The sequence below is a fragment of the Oncorhynchus mykiss genome, chromosome 8 (genome assembly GCF_013265735.2).
Source record: "Oncorhynchus mykiss isolate Arlee chromosome 8, USDA_OmykA_1.1, whole genome shotgun sequence".
Taxonomy (NCBI): Eukaryota; Metazoa; Chordata; class Actinopteri; order Salmoniformes; family Salmonidae; genus Oncorhynchus; species Oncorhynchus mykiss.
Genome location: NC_048572.1, coordinates 74453518 through 74472849, shown reverse-complemented (window position 1 = coordinate 74472849; position 19332 = coordinate 74453518). Strand labels below are relative to the sequence as shown.

At 42.5% G+C, this 19332-nt stretch overlaps 1 protein-coding gene across 1 annotated transcript; it reads left to right on the top strand.

The window, feature by feature from the left end:
• The first annotated feature begins 5393 nt into the window (after positions 1-5393).
• On the top strand, positions 5394-19256 carry zgc:66427 (mRING-CH-C4HC2H_ZNRF domain-containing protein). The gene is made up of 5 exons (XM_021613772.2): positions 5394-6144; positions 8237-8332; positions 10634-10739; positions 16921-17020; positions 17189-19256. Exons 1-4 carry the CDS (start codon positions 5628-5630, stop codon positions 16976-16978), a joined length of 777 nt encoding a protein of 258 aa, XP_021469447.1. The 5' UTR covers positions 5394-5627; the 3' UTR covers positions 16979-17020; positions 17189-19256.
• The last annotated feature ends 76 nt before the right edge of the window (positions 19257-19332 follow it).

The window sequence follows — 19332 nt, the reverse complement described above, 5'->3', positions numbered from 1 at the left end:
CTATTATATTGTGATCACGCTGTCCATAGCCGATGTGAGCAAGACCTTTAAACAGGTCAACATTCACAAGGCCGCGGGGCATGAGCATGCACGGACCAACTGGTAAGTGCATTCACTGACATTTTCAACCTCTCCCTGACAGAGACTGTAATACCTACATGTTTCAAGCAGACCATAGTCTATGCAGACCACCATAGTCCCATAGCCCAAGAAAGCGATGGTAACCTGCCTAAATGACTACCGCCTGGTAGCACTCACGTCTGTAGCCATGAAGTGCTTTGAAAGGCTGATCATGGCTCACATCAACACTATCAGCCCGGAAACCCTAGACCCACTCCAATTCACATACCGCCCCAACAGATCCAAAGACAACACAATCTCAAAAGCACTCCACACTTTCCCACCAAAGGAACACCTACAGTATGTGAGAATGCTGTTAATTGACTACAGCTCAGCGTTCAACTCCATAGAGCCCAAAAAGCTCATCACTAAGCTAAGGACCCTGGGACTTGGGTCACCTCCCTCTGCAACTGGATCCTGGACTTCCTGACTGGCCGCCCCCAGGTGGTAAGTGTAGGCAACAACACATCTGCCATGCTGATCCTTAACATGGTGGCCCCTCAGGGGTGCGTGCTTAGTCCCCGTCTGTACTCCCTGTTCACCTACGACTGTATGGCCAAGCACAACTCCAACACCATCATTAAGTTTACTAACAACACAACGGTGGTAGGCCTGATTACTGACAACAATGCAACAGCCAGAGGTCAGAGACCTGGCAGTGTGGTGTCAGGACAACAACCTCTCCAACAACGTGAGCAAGACAAAGGAGACGTGGACTACAGGAAAGGAAGGCCGAACACGCCCCCATTCACATCAATGGGGCTGTAGTGGATCGTGTCGAGAGTTAAAAGTTCCTTGATGTCCACATCACCAACAAACTATCATGGTCCAAACACACCAAAAAAGTTGTTTTGAGATGTTGTGACTGATTTCATGTCAACACTAATATGGATCAAATTCGTTAGCTAGCTAATCAACAACTGTAATGATGTATTTGAGAGACAACAAGTGGTCATTGTGAAAATGTATTTATGTTTTCAATAGACATTTGGAGACTAAATATAGTTGATATGTTGTCTACAATCTAAGCTGACCCCATCTGTTTTACCCCATAGTTGCACACACATCAGTTTTGTTGCTAAACAACTGACGCTCAATTTACCTGCTCTTGGGAATACTTACTTCGTTCCATTCGGGAAAAAGTGTATCTCATAAAATGTCTGTGTCCAGTTGCATGGGGTTCTACAAAATCCAGAGAAATTTCAAAAAGATATTAAATGCAAGTTTTGTACCGAATGAGAAGTGCCTCTTGCATATGTGTAGATATTTGTTGTGGACGCACTGTTTAATGCGCTACAGATGGAACAAAGAGCTAGTTATAAAAATCTTACACATAGAACAAAGAGCTAGTTATAAAAATCTTACACATAGAACAAGGAGCTAGTTATAAAAATCGTATAGATAGAACAAGGAGCTAGTTATAAAAATTGTTGGATGCGCTTTAAATCAATTCTAAACGGGTCATGTGTTGATGGGATACAGCTTTTGACGCCAAAAGTTTATTCTTTATTTGCATTTTACCTAACCCTTTTCCCCAATATTGACATAATTCTCCTAACCTGCTTCATTAATTATCCTAACCTGCTGCGTAATTTCCCCTAACCCTGCTATGAAAAGTACAATTTAGACAAAATCTGTATCCCTTCTAGGCAACATCTACTCACCCAGGTCCCATAGAAACGACTACAAAAATGCTTGGAAATGCTAGATGTATGGCAGTAAAATGAGGAACTGCCTCGTGCAGTACAGAACATAATTTTGTACAAAGCATAGTTTATACAAACCTGGGTGCATCTTAATATGTTAGTAAAGTGGCTTCATCTCCTTGTCTCCTTCACTTCACTTGCACAGATCTGAAAACACAAGAAAGGTGAAACCGCAATATGGTGGATACTGGGATTTTGGTTTCAACTGTTCAGTTATTTCAAATCAGTGTAGATTATTAAAGCAGAAGTGGAAAGGAAGTCAGAATTGAGATCCAACCCTGGATAAATAATCTGTGAAGCTAGTCAATAGAGGGTGCAAGTTATAACATATAATAGGTTACTATAAGAGAGTTGAGTTTCCCAACCCTCCTAATAAATGTTTTTAAAAAATGACAAAAGAATGTGATAGAGTTTGCCCGCCGATGTTTCCAAGGTCGGACTTTGCTATGTTTCAGGGGTTTCAATGTTTATAAAAGAATTCAACATTATATGGCTTATACATTTTATAATTTCTAAATGTACATGAAATAAATATTTGTAATAATGGCATATTAATAATCAATCACCAGGTTCTGTCTGTGTGAAAATGTCCCTTTTGTAGGGGCCCTTCAACAGTATATGCAATGGACCCCCAAATTTCTAAATCCACCCCTGTATGTTTCCTACCAAATCTATCCAGTTCTGGTTCTAATGACTGTCCAGAGATTAGGACAACCAATTGAGATTATGGGACTTTCTTCAAAATCTGGTCAGGTGAGATGTCAATCTTTCCAAATAAATGGTATGATCAATAGTATATAGTATAGTATATTACTCTTGGTTAATAAACATAGCTGTCAGTCTTAGTCAATTTATTACAGATTTAGAGAGAGAGAGAGAGAGAGAGAGAGAGAGAGAGATAGATTTAGAGAGGGGGGCATGAGTTGAGAGGGGTGTGAAGAGAAAAAGAGGGGGAGAGAGTATAACATTTACTGTCCAGTCATCAGACCAGTGATAATTAAAGGTAGTGAAGAAGGAAGGGTGTGCTTGAAATTATTCTAATGGTGTATTCTAGAAGCACAAATTAAACTGAAGTCCACACAAGGCTAAACAGTACATTGAAATTGGTCACAGATACTTTAAAAAATAGGTAGGGGCATGGATCATAAAACCAGTCAGTATGGTGTGACCACCATTTGACTCATGCAGTGCAACACATCTCCTTTGCATAGAGTTGATCAGGCTGTTGATTGTGGCCTGTGGAATGTTGTCCCACTCCTCTTCAATGGCTGTTGCTGGATATTGGCGGGAACTGGAACACACTGTCACACATGTTGATCCAGAGCATCCCTAACATGCTCAATGGGTCACATGTCTGGTGAGTATGCAGGCCATGGAAGAAATGGGAAATTTTCAGCTTCCAGGAATTGTGTACAGATCCTTGCGACATGGGGCTGTGCATTATCATGCTGAAACATGAGGTGATGGCGAATGAATGGCATGACAATGGGCCTCAGGATCTCGTCGCGGTATCTCTGCATTAAAATTAACATTGCTAAAATGCAATTGTTTTCGTTGTCCGTAACTTATGCCTGCCCATACCATAACCCCACCACTACCATGGGGCACGCTGTTCACAACGTTAACATCAGCAAACTTGCCCAGATGACATCATCTGCCCGGTACAGTTGAAACATCCATGAAGAGCACACATCTCTAGCGTGCCAATGGCCATCGAAGGAGAGCATTTGCCCACTGAAGTCGGTTACGATGCCGAACCTGTTATGGCTGTCGTCGTAATGAGACCAAGGTGCAGTGTGGTAGGGGTACATTTTGAAGTTATTAAATGAACAACCCAACAAAACAAGAAAGATAAACGATGTGTAAAGTAATGTAGCGCTAAACCAGCAGCTAACAAAAACAAGATCCCACAACAGAAAGTGGGCAAAAGGGCTGCCTAAGTATGATCCCCAATCAGAGACAACAATAGACAGCTGCCTCTGATTGGGAACCATACTCGGACAAAAACAAAGAAATAGACAACATAGAATGCCCACCCCAAATCACACCCTGACCTAACCAAATAGAGAAATAAAACGGCTCTCTAAGGTCAGGGCGTGACAGAACCTCAGTCAGGTCAAGACCCTGGTGAGGTAAATGAGTATGCAGATGAGCTGCCCCGAGACGGTTTCTGACAGTTTGTGCAGAAATTCTTTGGTTGTGCAAACCTACCGTTTCATCAGCTGTCCAAGTGGCTGGTCTCGGAATATCCCACAGATTAAGAAGCTAGATGTGGAGGTCCTGGGCTAGCGTGGTTAGAAATGGTCTGCGGTTGGTCATGCTGTTTGTGCATATGGAACATTTCTGGGATCTTTTATTTCAGCTCATGAAACATGGGACCAACACTTTACATGTTGTGTTTATATTTTTATTCAGTAGAGATTTATAGGTTTTGATGACTGTGGCACGTTTAGGAGCATGGAGAGGCCAGAGATAGATAGACTAGTAAATTGGGCTAAGGAACAGAAGGTGGGTATTGGAGAAAGGCCATCAGTATTTGTTCTGCAAGCAGTATAGCGAATGAAGATGCGGCATGAGCGTGGTGAACTGATAGACGTGGTTATGGACAGCGAGGAAGAAGGAGAAGAGCTGAGTGCAGAGGGAAGATGTGTGTTGAGGAAAAATGGCGCCAAGTACAAACCATATTCTGCTGTCTCTATTGTGATACTGGCCGTTTGGTGCGACTTAGACCCGGTGGCGAGTGTGGTGAAACTGAGAAGACACTGCCCTTTCGAGTTTTGAAGCAGAGTCTTTACCTGATATATTCCTGTTAGGATATGTCAGTTATCCAGTGAGAGCTTTGGTGCTGAACCCACTATAGCGTTTCAGATGCCAAGCTGAGGGTCATGTTACAGCAGTGTGTAGGTGGGAGATTCTGAGATGTGAGAAGTATGCAGGAGTGCATGGGACAAATGTGTAGTATCGGTGGAAAAAACGGTCAATTGTGGAGGTGACCATGTTGCTGGGGATCAGAAGTGACCAGTGCGAGGGAGACAGGTTTAGGTTGTCAGGGTCAGAGTAGAACAGATGTTGTATGCTGAGGCAGTGGAGAGAGTAGAGGATGATGGGTCAAGGGTGAGTAGTAGGCCTTAAGCCAATACAGAGTGATAGAATTTTCGCTTCAGTAACGTTGGCTTCTTAGCATTCATTGCCATGGTTATCAACTGTACCGCAGAAATGGAACGCAAATCACAAAAAATAGATGTTGTGGTGGCAGCTGCAGCGATGTACTTGGGTGCACAAGGTTTTACGGCAGAAGAGTTGCAAGGTGTGTTGAACTAAAGAGTGCCATCCTCTCATGCCGTTGGCCTGGTGTAGGATCAGTAAGGGTCAAAGTAGTGGAATAGGGTGGGGATTTTTATTTTAATGAAATAGTGGTATGTAGGTGTAGGGTTAGTTGGTGGTGCAATTTTTCATTTTCAACCTTTTTATGTGTTCACAAAATGCAACGTGATTGAACACACACTTCCGCACAGTAGGTGGCGGCATGCACAAACAAAATGTGAAAACGCCATGATACCGAAGAAGAAACTGAATTCACTTCCGCTGCTGCCAGCTGAGGGATATCAACCGGTAGACAATACTCTATTTATAGAACAAATATCATTTAAGAGATCGTGGGAAAAAAATTTAATAAAATTTTCGAGAATAACTCTATCTAAAATCTCCTGTTTTGTGGTCCGTAAAGGTACTGAGAAGGCTAGTTTATCTAACGTTAAATAGGTGAGTTAGCTGGCTTGCTAACTGCTCTCAACGAAAGAGATGGGGACAAGAGCTAGTCGTTTACAAGAGGACCCAGTGCCTTCGACTTTCGGGAAAGATGGCATCACTCGGGATTCCTATCGACGACCCCGGTGCAATAGGCCCACCAGTATTATGGTAGACTTTTTGGGGAGTTTTGACGATTCAGAGACCAACCGTAGCCGATCAGAGGAGGGCAGCGATTCGGACATGGGGCAACAGGCGAGCACCGGTGGAAGCCCCGTCGACCACAAGAGCCACCCGTCCATCAGCCCATCATCACCAGCAGAAGACAACAGCGAATGCAAACGAGAGGAAGACTGCAATAGCAGTCCTGCGGATGCTGTAAACGGGGAACATCTGCCTGGAGAGGAGACAGGCCAAGTGCCTCACCGCACTTTCTCTGAACGTTTACCCGGTAATCGACACTCTTCTGGGCGCAACGTCAGCGCAAGATCCGCACGGATGAGAGGCATCCATCAGCGCCCAGTGTCGGAGGCTTGGATTGGCCTCTACCGTGTCAACAACCGACATGGCAGTAAGTTTATACGAGACCACCCATGTTGTGTTTTTGTGTGTGTATTGTTTAAGTTGCTGTTCCTATTTTCTCTCGCAGATTTGACAACCATACATTATCACACACACAGTGTGAACAAAAACACAGTGAAATGCCCCATTGGTATAGAGCTTTGCCAGCTTGTGGTCCAAAAAACTTGAAATTAGTTATATCTGGTTCGTCCAGCCATTCTTGTAGGGGAAATAAATGGGGGTTGGGGATTTTGGGTCTGGTGTACTGTTCAGTTTATATATGTTACCCCTTGGCAGCATTATCAGAAAGCACAGCATTGATTTTCACTGCTACGCAGACGTTATAAAACTTTACATTCCTGTGTCACCAGATGATTTTAGCTTCATAAATAAATTAGACTGTATTAGTGATTTAAATACCTGGGTGGCTCACAACTACCTCCAGCCAAATCAAGACAAGACTGAGGTACTTATTGTTGGAGCCAAAGCACCGAGAGAGAATCTAGCCGCACATTTTAATTCACAGGCAATAAAGATACAACACCAGGTAAAAAACCTAGGTGTTATTTTAGATTCTGAACTAAATTCTGAATCACACGTTAGGATTGTGACCAAAATAGCTTTTTACGCCTTATTATGCCTCCAGCCTCTGGAATAACCTGCGGTCAGGGTGGCTGAAACTGTGGACATATTTAAAAGAGCTCTTAAAACACATATTTTTTAGCTTGGATTTTCCTGAATGTGCTTTTTAGTTGTTCAGTTTGTGTCATTTAGTTTTTTATGTTGTGTAGTATATATTTCAGCTTTTATTTTCATTGTTTTGTTATATATTTTTTTCCTGTAAAACACATTGCGTTGCATTCTATGTCTGAAATGTGCTGTATAAATAAAGCTGGATTTGATTAGATAAACACCTAAAATAAGGTCTGAGGTTAACACAGGCTAGGAGGTCTTATACATTTTGTTCTATGAGATAATATCAGTCAGTTAACATGACCATTATGAAGCCTTTATGTGCTTGTTTTGATTACATAAATGCTTAAAAATTCACAAAAAGTGCCGTTAGCTGATTGAACAAAATATCATAGAACAAAATGTATAAGATCTCCTAAGCCTGTATTTAACTTTCTTTCTGTGTTTATCCAAAAACCCTCAAACCCCCATTTAATTTCCCTATATGCTTTGGCCAAAGAGCCAAAGAGCCATGATGAAGTTAGTGGCAACAAAAATACTCCATTCTCTATTAGGCTAGGGCTCAACAATCAGTTTTACGGTGACACAAATTGTCCAGGCTTACTACTGAACCTGCATTCTTGGAGGTATGATCTTCTCTCGTGCTTACAAGCTACTTGACTTATTACAGCAGAACCCATTGTTTTAAGTTGTAACAATCAGGCTGCTGTTAATAGATTAGCTAGCTAATACAGTAGTACTACAAACTGACTGCTTTGACAATTTCAGAATGTAGCACACCCATGAATTCATTCGAGATTCATCAATGAGCTCTCTAACAATAGCCCATGCATCACTCTCAACAAAATCCATTGACTTACGATAGCTAGGGACGTTTCCAATATGACCCGTCCCAGACTGAGAGAGAGTCTCAGTGTAGACCTATGTTGTGTTATTCATTAGACAGATGGACAGATGTGGTTGTATATGAGTGAGACCCCTGCCCAAACACAACGTTGGATTTATTTTCCCACGCGCCATAACACACAAACACAGCTCAGAGCAAGTCTAGGAAATGGGTCAAAGTCCTCACTTGGGCATGGCTGACAGGAGGGCCAGAGAGGAATGTAGGCCAACTGGGAACGCTCTCCCCCACGTCGTCCCATCCCCGAGGCTGGACTCCTCTTCTTATGCGTGATTGCCTGGTCTGTTAGAATGATGATGACTAGAAAACTAATCACGGGTCAGTTGACCTTAATCATTCGTCATGACACGCTGATCACGCAAATGTCAACATCTACTGAAGACCAATGGCATGCATGATGGACAAGTTGATTTCATTAGTTGACTAGTTGATTTGATCAACTCCCCTCTTTTGTTTTTCTAATGTGTTGTTGTTAAACATGAGCATGTTGTCGTCTCCTCCCCAGATATCCGCTGTCCGTTCTGCTCCAAGCCTTTCCCGGGTGGCAGAATTGAGGATCACCTGTTGAGCTGTCTCACATCTCCCCCTCTCCCTTACAACAGTAAGTATCTCTCTTCAGCAAATATATAGTGAGTAATAAAAGAAGGGGGATACCTAGTCAGTACAACTGAATGCATTCAACTGGAATGTGTCTTACGCATTGAACCCAACCCCCCCAGAATCGGAGAGTTGCGGGGGGCTGCCTTAATCGAAGTCCAAGTCATCTGCACCCGAGGAAAAGTTGTTGTTGGGGGTAACTGCCATGCAGAACAGCAGATATTTCCACCTTGCCAGCTCAGGGATTAAACCAGCGACCTTTCAGTCACTGACCCAACTCTCTTAACCGCTAAGCTACCCTAATATGTTTGGAACATCAAATAAAATCGCAGTATCGACTCGCAATACATATAGAAACGGGAGAATTGCAATACATATCGTATCAGCTAGGGTTAAATATTTTCCAGGTTTTTTACAAATGTTCCATCACGAGAATAAATCACTTTTCACCCGGATAGCCCAGTATTTCCCGCCAAAGCCGTAAGTGTCATTCAAAGAAGCATATAAATGTCTGGATTTGATTAGAGATTTGATCAGCATGAACATTCAAACCTGATGCTAGCTGAGCCTGATGAGACATATATTAAATACATTTTACGAGCCATACATTTATGACATTTAATGAGCCCAAGCCCAAAAAAGCCCAAATGATTGGGCCGTTATGCAATACATATATGATATAGGCTACTGCACATTACGCACGACATTAAAACATAAAAGCCCATAGATGTAGCTAGCTATATGTGCTCTTGGGTAAATAAATTAAACTAACTCCTGTAGGCTCATCTTTCTGAGTGTGAACTGTATTACTGTACTGTATTATACTGTATTGCGCACATTGTTCAAATATACTGTATTGCGCACATTGTTCAAACCATTATAAAGCAGAAGAGAACATGCGATTCTGGTGCAGCACATGCAGCCTACAAAGTATAGGTTGGCGAATTTGATTTTAATTTTGAAATATAATAGGGCCTATTTGTATAATTAGTAGGCTGACGCATTTATACCTTTTATAATATTTAGACCTAATGCTATTAGCCTACCATTTTCTCTATTGTTGCTTCATTCTTTCCTCGCGTTCAACAGTTAAATTAAATACGTTTTGTTGTCCTTATCGTAATCATTCTAAAGACATCCTTGAATAATGTAGGACTACAATTAGATGCAGAAGGCTTTCACTTCTCTTCATGAAGACTGAATGGTTATGAGTCTGAATAAATAACTGCTATAGCTTACCACCATCTCGTGTTCTGCAGTATTTAACATTCAGCAAAAAAATAGTTTGCGTCTCTCTTCAAATTGTCTATTGGTATAAGAAATGCTAAAAATAATTATGTCCAGCAAGCTATTCTGGTCTAGTTTTTCCTGCCTGGGACTCCAAGAGCTACGGAGTGTTTTTTAAGGAGAGAGGGTAGTGGAGCACAGGTGCTTGTGTTTTGCTCAAGAGACATAGGCTATATGTAAGAAGCATATTTTGCATAACCCATCATTAATTTGCTAAATATAAGCTAAAACTGCATTGAATATATTGCCTGAAAGAGATAGGCTAGGACATGTATATCAATCTAGAACAGAATTATGTATTTTGGAAGCAATTTGAATGGAGTTGATGTAGAGAGAGAGAAAGAAAGACTGTGAGAGTACTCCCGCGTGCACTTATTTCAAGCAACGATATTCGAGTGATAGGCTGTTTTAAAACTCTGCAGCTGCAAAAAAAATATTATCTTACAGTTAAAAACAAGGTGACCCCCGAAATTCAGATGGAGATGTGTAAATTAGACACGCATTCGGTCTTTATATTACTGCAGATATTGATGCAATTTTTTTTCATGAGATGATACTGTAGGTCTACATGCATTGTGAACTGCTCTCCATACTGAGATGGGCTGTATGTCCCCACCCTGAGTGTTGATTCAACATGCAGAGGCCGTAGAGAAACCAGATTTAGATATTGCATATCATTTAACAGTTCCATTTCGTGCCATGGTGTTCATATAAATTATTCATTATAATTTACTGGTTTTGGATGGTAAATCCCGGTAACCGGGTTCCTGCCATTCAACCCTAGTATCGGCAACTAAGTATCGTGATAATATTGTATCGTGAGGTCCCTGGCAATTCCCAGCCCTACTGTCTTTACATTCACCCAGAGAAAGGGTTGACATTGCATGCTAAATGTAATACTCACGTTGGGTCATGAGTGGTGTTATTATGGTGTTATTACAGTCTATTACACAAACTGTGGTCTCAGCGGATGTGCTTTGTCTAACTGTCATTTCTGTGATGTGTGTGGTGGTCTCAGTGGACGTGCTGAGTAAGGACAGCGGTGAGTGCTCCATCTGTCTGGACGAGCTGCAGCAGGGAGAGACCATCGCCCGGCTGGCCTGCCTTTGTGTCTACCACAAGAGGTAATTACACTGAGGATTTAATACACACAATATATCTGTCTCAAATGGAACCCTAGTCCCTATATAGTGCACTTATTTTGAGCAGGGCCTCGAAAGTATTTCACTATATAGGGAATAGTGTGTCATTTTGGGATGCAGGCATACACTTTGCCCAGTAGGGAAAGGGGTGACATTTCTCACACACAAGAGCACAGATCTGATAATTCATTGATACTTTTCTATTCTATCTACCAGGAAGCAATTATGCAACTGTGATGCATGGGAAGCATCACATGCATGGGAAGCATGTGATACAATCATGAGTTGTATTCTTTTGAAATCTCATTTAGGACTGTAGCAGTTATGACAATTTGTGAGCTGGTAACTGTCATGCAAATCACCGCCGGTCTCATAATTGACGGTTAATTAACAAACACTTTAAAGCATCTATGGGCTTACACGCATTAAGCCACTGATGCAGACCCTTGGAACATCTACATTTTTAAAAAGTTTAATAATTCCATTTAATACACACCATCAAATTAAATCCATGATTTATTTTAGGCAGGTCTTAAGAACCTATGAAGAAAATGTATTTCAGAAGAACATGATTACTGATCTGGCATTTCATTTAGAAGACATGATTTTCTTATAATTCCCATGCCATTATTTCATATTATATTATTTTTATAGTAAGAAGAATACAATTTAAAATAATACAATTGAACATAGCTGCATGAAATAGAAAGGATATTTTCCGCAATCAATTGCAGTGTGATACTTTTTAACATGTCCTATATGCTTAATATAGAGTTATTTGGCAACTTTAGTTGTAATCCAAACCTTAGAATGTTTTTGAAAAATCAAACATATATGGGCTGCATGATGCGAATTTTGATGATGTGAAAAAGTCGCAAAAAAATGCATGCACTATTTTATTACACACATCAAAAAGCTGAGGAGCTGGCTCTCAGCTGCGTGACAGGTGATATTCAAATTCAATCATGAAGTGGTTGAATTGATTTTCAATTGTATTTGCATTGATGTCAGAGTGATTACAGGGACAATGGAGTGCTGAGTACCAGGCCATTTGTGACTTGAGGGCCATTAACAAGTTTGGTTGGCTACTAACGACCATCAGCATCATTATTTACAGAGAACAGTTTTGGAGTAGCCTAGTTATTGTTACTCAGCGGTCACTTGGAATTTGACTGCGGTCATGAACGGTCACTTGGAATTTGACTGTGGTCATGACTCGTGAATTGGCAATAGAATGGCCTTACTGAGGAACTCAGTGACTTTCAACGTGGCACCGTCATAGGATGCCACCTTTCCAACAAGTCAGTTCGTCAAATTTCTTCCCTGCTAGAGCTGCTCCAGTTAAATTTAAGTGCTGTTATTGTGAAGTGGAAACATCTAGGAGCAACAAAGGCACAGCTGTGAACAGGGCCGACAAATGCCGAAGCGCATAGTGCGTAAAAATCGTCTGTCCTCGGTTGCAACACTCACTACCGAGTTCCGAACTGCCTCTGAAAGCAACGTCAGCACAATAACTGTTTGTCGGGAACTTCATGAAATTGGTTTACATGTCTGAGCAGCTGCACACAAGCCTAAGATCACCACGCACAATGCCAATCTTCGCCTGGAGAGGTGTAATGTTCGCCACCATTGGACTCTGGAGCAGTGGAAACGCGTTCTCTGGTGTGATGAATCACGCTTCACCATCTAGCAGTCTGAAGGATGAATCTGGGTTTGGCAGATTCCAGGAGAACACTTCCTGCCCCAGATTTTTGACGAGCAGGTGTCCGTCCATATGTTCTTTAAAAGTAATTTCCTCACCATCTTAAATAAGCATGCCCCTTTCAAAAAATGTTGAACTAAGAACAGATATAGCCCTTGGTTCACTCCAGACCTGACTGCCCTCGACCAGCACAGAAACATCCTTTGGCGTACTGCACAAGCATTGAATAGTCCCCGCGATATGCAACTTTTTAGAGAAGTCAGGAACCAATACACATAGTCTGTTAGGAAAGCAAAGGCTAGCTTTTTCAAACAGAAATTTACATCCTGCAGCTCTAACTCCCAAAAGATCTGGGACAGTGTAAAGTCCATGGAGAATAAGAGCACCTCCTCCTAGCTACCCACTGCACTGAGGCTAGGAAACACTGTCACCACCGATAAATCCACGATAGTCAAGAATATCAATAAGAATTTCTCTACGGCTGGCCAAGCTTTCCTCCTGGCTACCCCAACCCCGGCCAGCAGCTCCGCACCCACCCGCAGCTACTTACCCAAGCCTCCCCAGCTTCTCCTTTACCCAAATCCAGATAGCAGATGTTCTGAAAGAGCTGCAAAACCTGGACTTGTACAAATCAGCTGGGCTAGACAATCTGGACCCTCTCTTTCTAAAATTATCCGCCGCCATTGTTGCAACCCCTATTACTAGTCTTTTCAACCTCCCTTTTATATCGTCTGAGATTCCTAAAGATTGGAAAGCTCCCGCGGTCATCCCCCTCTTCAAAGGGGGTGACACTCTAGACCCAAACGGTTACAGACCTATATCCATCCTGCCCTGCTTTTCCAAAGGCTTTGAAAGCCAAGTTAACAAACAGATCATTGACCATTTTGAATCCCACCTTACCTTCTCCGCTGTGCAATCCGGTTTCTGAGCTGGTCACGGGTGCACCTCAGCCACGCTGACGGTACTAAACGATATCATAACCGCCATCGATAAGAGACGGTACTGTGCAGCCGTCTTCATCGACCTGGCCAAGGCTTTCGACTCTGTCAATCACCATATTCTTATTGGCAGACTCAACAGCCCTGGTTTCTCAAATGACTGCCTCGCCTGGTTCACCAACTACTTCTCGGATAGAGTTCCGCGTGTCAAATCGGAGGGCCTGTTGTCCGGACCTCTGGCAGTCTTTATGGGGGTACCACGGGGTTCAATTCTCGGGCCGACTCTTTTCTCTGTATATATCAATGATGTCGCTCTTTTGCTACGGGTGATTCCTTGATCCACCTCTACGCAGATGACACCATTCTGTGTACATCTGGCCCTTTTTTGTACACTGTGTTAACAAACCTCCAAACGAGCTTCAACGCCTTACAACACTCCTTCCGTGGTCTCCAACTGCTCTTAAACGCTAGTTAAACTAAATGCATGTTCTTCAACCGATCGCTGCCCGCACCCGCCTGCCCGATTAACATCACTACTCTGGACGGTTCTGACTTAGAATATGTGGACAACTACAAATACCTAGGTGTCAGGCTAGACTGTAAACTCTCCTTCCAGACTCATATTAAGCATCTTCAATCCAAAATTAAATCTAGAATCAGCTTCCTATTTCGCAACAAAGACTCCTTCACTCACGATGCCAAACATCCCTCGTAAAACTGACAATCTTACCGATCCCTGACTTCGTCGATGTCATTTACAAAATAGCCTCCAACACTCTACTCTTGGATGCAGTCTATCACAGTGCCATCTGTTTTGACACCAAAGCCCCATATACCACCCACCACTGGGACCTGTATGCTCTCGTCGGCCGGCCCTCGCTACATATTCGTTGTCAGACCCACTGGCTCCAGGTCATCTAAGTCTTTGCTAGGTAAAGGTCCGCCTTTTCTCAGCTCACTGGTCACCATAACAACACCCAGCCGTAGCACGCGCTCCAGCAGGTATATCACAATGGTCATCCCCAAAGCCAACACCTACTTTGGCCGCCTTTCCTTCCAGTTCTCTGCTGCCAATGACTGGAACAAATTGCAAAAATCGCTGAAGTTGGAGACATATATCTCCCTCACTAACTTTAAGCATCAGCTATCTGAGCAGCTCACCGATCGCTGCAGCTGTAAACAGCCCATCTGTAAATAGCCCATCCAACTATCTACCTCATCTCCATATTGTTTTTAATGACTTTTTTGCTCTTTTGCACACCAGTATTTCTACTTGTACATCATCATCTGCACATCTATCACTCCAGTGTTAATTTGCTAAATTGTAATTACTTCGCTACTATGGCCTATTTATTGCCTAGGCCTTACCTCCTTACTCCCATTTGCACACTGTATATAGATTTTTCTATTGTTGTTGACTGTACTTTTGTTTATCCCATGTGTAAATCTGTGTTGGTGTTTTTTGTCGCACTGCTTTGCTTTATCTTGGCCAGGTCGCAGTTGTAAATGAGAACTTGTTCTCAACTGGCCTACTTGGTTAAATAAAGTTGATATAGAAAATAAACACTAAATGACCAAAAGTATATCACTAAAAGCTCCACTGAAGAACTCTTGTGCTAGCAGCAAACAATGAGCATCTAATAACCTCATTCATTTTTTCCCTGAAAGACCTAACCTTATTGTAAGTCATTCACCTCTTTAAGACCAGGAAGTCTCTTGAGGTGTGAACCTCTAGGCGTGTAACCACAACTAGGCCTGTGACAAATGGGGAAAGATTTCTTTACGTTTAAAATACAATTTTTTTCTTTGTTAAAAAGATATGAAAAAATGTATGAAATTGCATGCGAATTCAAAAGGCACAATATTGTCCTGCATATGACCTCTGGGGGGCAATGCAGCTCCTTTTACTGCAGTCATGGCTACTTCATCCCTGATCACTCTTCCTTCGTGTGAAGCTGTCTTATGTCTGTTGTTGGGGGCCTGAGCTCCTGCCCGCTACAGTTTGGGTCTCATGGTGCGTCTCATTCAGATGGTTAAGCATTGCACCTGGACTACAATTCTTATAAGTTTGTATTTCACCACCTTCTCATTTAACTTCTGAAAGTATTGCCATACAGGACTTCGCTGCTATCGCGTGCCTTTCTCTGCTATTTTTCCAACTGTTGACGACGATGACGTAGTGCTGGATAGTCAACTCCAAAATAATAGATTCCTCTACTCCTTGCATGTCGACTCCCGGTGTCAACTCCCATTTCTGAGTGTCACGATTCAATTCCACACACAATTGACTCCTAAGATTTTGTATTTTTGGAACAGAGGAGACTGATTAGTTCCTGTACTTTCGAGAACACAAACACTTCCATATTTCATAGCGAGTTAGCGAAGGAACGGATAGAGAGGGGAGGGGCACGGTTATAGGCAGGTCGGCTACCAGACAGACTATCCAAACCGTTCACTCGGCCTATCTATCGGTAATCAAAAGCTGTATCTCGCAATTTCTTGGCTTGCACATGTCTTGCAACTTCTGTAAAGCAAGGCCCTATTATCAATGAATAGGCTAGGACCATATTGTTTTATTTGATTTTAGTTTGTTCTTTTTACCCCTTTTTCTACCCAATTTTGTGATATCCAATTGGTAGTTAGTCTTGCCCCATCGCTGCAACTCCCTTATGGACTCGGGAGAGGTGAAGGTCGAGAGCCGTGCGTCCTCCGAAAACAGGACCCTGCCAAGCCGCGTTGCTTCTTGACGCACTGCTCGCTTAACCCGAAAGCCAGCCGCACCAATGTGTCAGAGGAAACACCGTCCAGCTGGCGACCGAAGTCAGCTTGCAGGAGCCCAGCCCGCCACAAGGAGTCGCTAGAGCGCGATGGGACAAGGAAATCCCGGTTGGCCAAACCCTCTCCTATCCCGGAAGATGCTGGGCCAATTGTATGCCGCCTCATGGGTCTCCCGGTCACAGCCGGCTGTGACACAGCCTGAGATCGAACCCAGGTCTGCAGTGATGCCTCAAGCACTACGATGCAGTGCCTTAAATTGTTGCGCCAGGCTATGTTATTCTACACACAAAAAAACTCAAACTGAACACCCATTCGCATCATTAACAAAGAGAACAAGCAGGCGAGCCAGCGTGAGGAAGAGAGAGGAGGGCCAGGCAGAAAGAACTCCATATGTCTTGGTAATCTGTATCTCACATTCACCAAAGTAGCCTAAAGTTTGCCTCTTCAGCCCTGGTTTTATAAATATTATTCAACTTTCCCTAGGCCTTAGGGATTTTTAAACGCCAATGATCCCAATGTTCTTTAAACGTTCACACCCCTAACCACAACAAGTGTTTCTAATCAGGCTGTCTCACAGTGAGTCAGCTGCACCATGGTCATAGTTAAGTCCCACCCCGGGACCACAGATGGAAGTTAGTTATGTATCTAAAACTCTGTTGTAATAGACATATTATGCATGGTCCCTGACAAATAAGTGAATATGTGATAATCAAAAGGGAAAATAGACATTTGTTTCTCTGTCCAGCTGTATTGACTCCTGGGCGAAGGTGAAGACCTGCTGTCCTGAACACCCTTTTGATTGACTCATGGGTCACATGTCCTGCTCAGTGACACACCTGACTCAGGTATGTACATGTTCATAACCACATTTGTTCCATCCTCATGATGTCACATTACCCAACTGGGTAGAAGTTAGTGTGGACATGATTATGTACTTGAATATGAAGAGATTTTTATATGAAGGATTACACAATCCAAATGTTTCTGACGTACTTTAGATTTTTACCCCACAGGAGACTGCAATGTATCTACAATTGCAGAAAATATACTACGACAATGATTAATACCAGAGGCAAGCCTCCTAATAACAACACAACCCCACAAGGATGCGACCAACAACCACTTTACCATCTTGGACCTGGTTTAGTCCATTTGAACTCAACGCAGACCACTATAATCACCCCTGGAATAGATGGCACCTTTCCTCTGTCAATGTAGCCGAAACTATAGCCAAAACTGCTGGAGGGGATATATTATCATACCAGGTTGGCAGTACCCTGAAAGACCTTTGGAACTCAAGGAAAGGAAAATGTGTTTCTGTGCTCCCTGCATTCTTCTTACCCTAATGTGGACTATCCATATGAAAAGGTAATGTTATCTTTCCTGATGCTGCAAAACAATATTGTGCAGAGATTCACGTTACAGTGGATAAATGTTTCTGTTCAAAAAACAACAGCCCAGCTCCGGAAAAAAATAAATGAGTTGATTATGCGTAAATATTGCAATGTATTGTTTGTAAAAGCCATATGTTGGAACGCAGGGCTTTATTTTGTGGGTGGGGTTGTTATAGTGATTGTAGGTGTTTTTCTGTTGTCACCATGACACATTTCAGGAGAAGGATGGTGGGTGTGAGTTGATTGATAGTTTGGTCAGTTTAGGTCAGTTTGTTTGGTTGGTGCTGACACCACTGTATTAGGTCCTTTACTGCAGCGGTAGCAGGTTGTTGATAGTTCCATACGGTTGTTTGTTTGTGTGTGTGTACACCGCCTGACTGGACCGCAGAAGTGAACTGCAGTCCTCTCACTGGCTGTATACATGAGAGGTGTGTGTGCTTAATGCCCTGGGTGAAAGCGATACTTTTAGGAACAAAGTATCACAATGATTAAAACTATCTGTGTGATTAAAACATTCTGCTACTTTGACATGCCCTCCCTCTGTGAGACCCACCTCGCCTGTTGTGATGAAGGCATGTGGTGGTGTTTGTGGGTCTTCATGTCCCCCTGCCTCTCTAGGGTGTTGTTCGGATTGTTGGACCAGGCCCTGTGTGCTAGTCTGGCTATCTGGCTCCCTGCATTCATGTCTGAATGGGAGGGATGATGTATTTAATGGCATGATTACTCCATAAGGCTGCCTTGCCTATTCCATGATTCCTGTCGCTGGAAGCAAAGAACAGCTGATGGGGTGATTCTTATATTACCCCACCCCCCTTTCCCCATAAGAGGATTTATAGACATTCTATTATTCCAGTTATTATTATTACTACTAAATGTGCTAAGCAGATACATTTGCCTGTGTTTTGGTTGCCTTTGCCTGGTGAGATTTGTCTGTCCAGGCTCCTCTGGTGTAGTGTACTCTGGGGATCAGTGGTGATGCTACAGTGATGCTACCAGCATGAGGATCAGCCCTGTTCAGCATTCCTATTGGATGATATCCCCGAGTTCTTGCCCCACATCTTGCATTCTGAAGTGAGGTGCTACGACCTTTCCTGACCCTAGATGGCAGCCCGGTGCATGTTACTCTTTCGTTCCCAAAAAATAAGAACTATTCCGCCAAAAGTATGTATGCATGTCTGTGTACATGAAACAGTGGTAGGGGATGTGTGAAAAAGAGAGAAATTGATCATTAGACATAAATGTTACAATATTTGTGGTGATGATGAATAATGATGTGTACTTCTGAGGGAGCGGAGGGAGGGGTTGTCAGTGAAAATATGGACAATCTGAAGCCCCAAATGTTCCTTTACTTTACTACTCTTCCCTTTTAGCTGTGTGGTGCAATACCTCCATTTTTACATATGTTATTACTCGGCAGCATAGCTTTTCTCCAAGGACGATAATTGATATATTCAATGATAATGTTTTTAAGGTCACCATGGTGATATCTGCATCCCAAGATATGGACAATCTGCCTTCTCTGGTATAACAGAACAATCCGTTTATTTATTAAAGTGTACATATGTATTGCAATTCAAAATGGCTTGGTCTTTGTCTGTTCATTATACTGTTTCTAAGCTCCAATCTTTTGTATGTCTCAAAGTTGTTTTTATATGTATTTTTTTACAATAAATATACTTGTGTGAGCCATGTTTTGTCATTGTCCTTGTTTGCATATGTGAGTACTGTAGTGTTCATAAGTGTTTTGTGGAATGTCTGCAATG

Excerpts from the sequence above, each read along its gene's own strand:
- zgc:66427 (XM_021613772.2), top strand. The coding sequence starts at position 5,628 with ATGGGGACAAGAGCTAGTCGTTTACAAGAGGACCCAGTGCCTTCGACT. Across the intron at positions 8,333-10,633 it reads TCCCCCTCTCCCTTACAACA|TGGACGTGCTGAGTAAGGAC; the intron begins GTAAGTATCTCT and ends TGGTGGTCTCAG. Across the intron at positions 10,740-16,920 it reads CTTTGTGTCTACCACAAGAG|CTGTATTGACTCCTGGGCGA; the intron begins GTAATTACACTG and ends TTCTCTGTCCAG.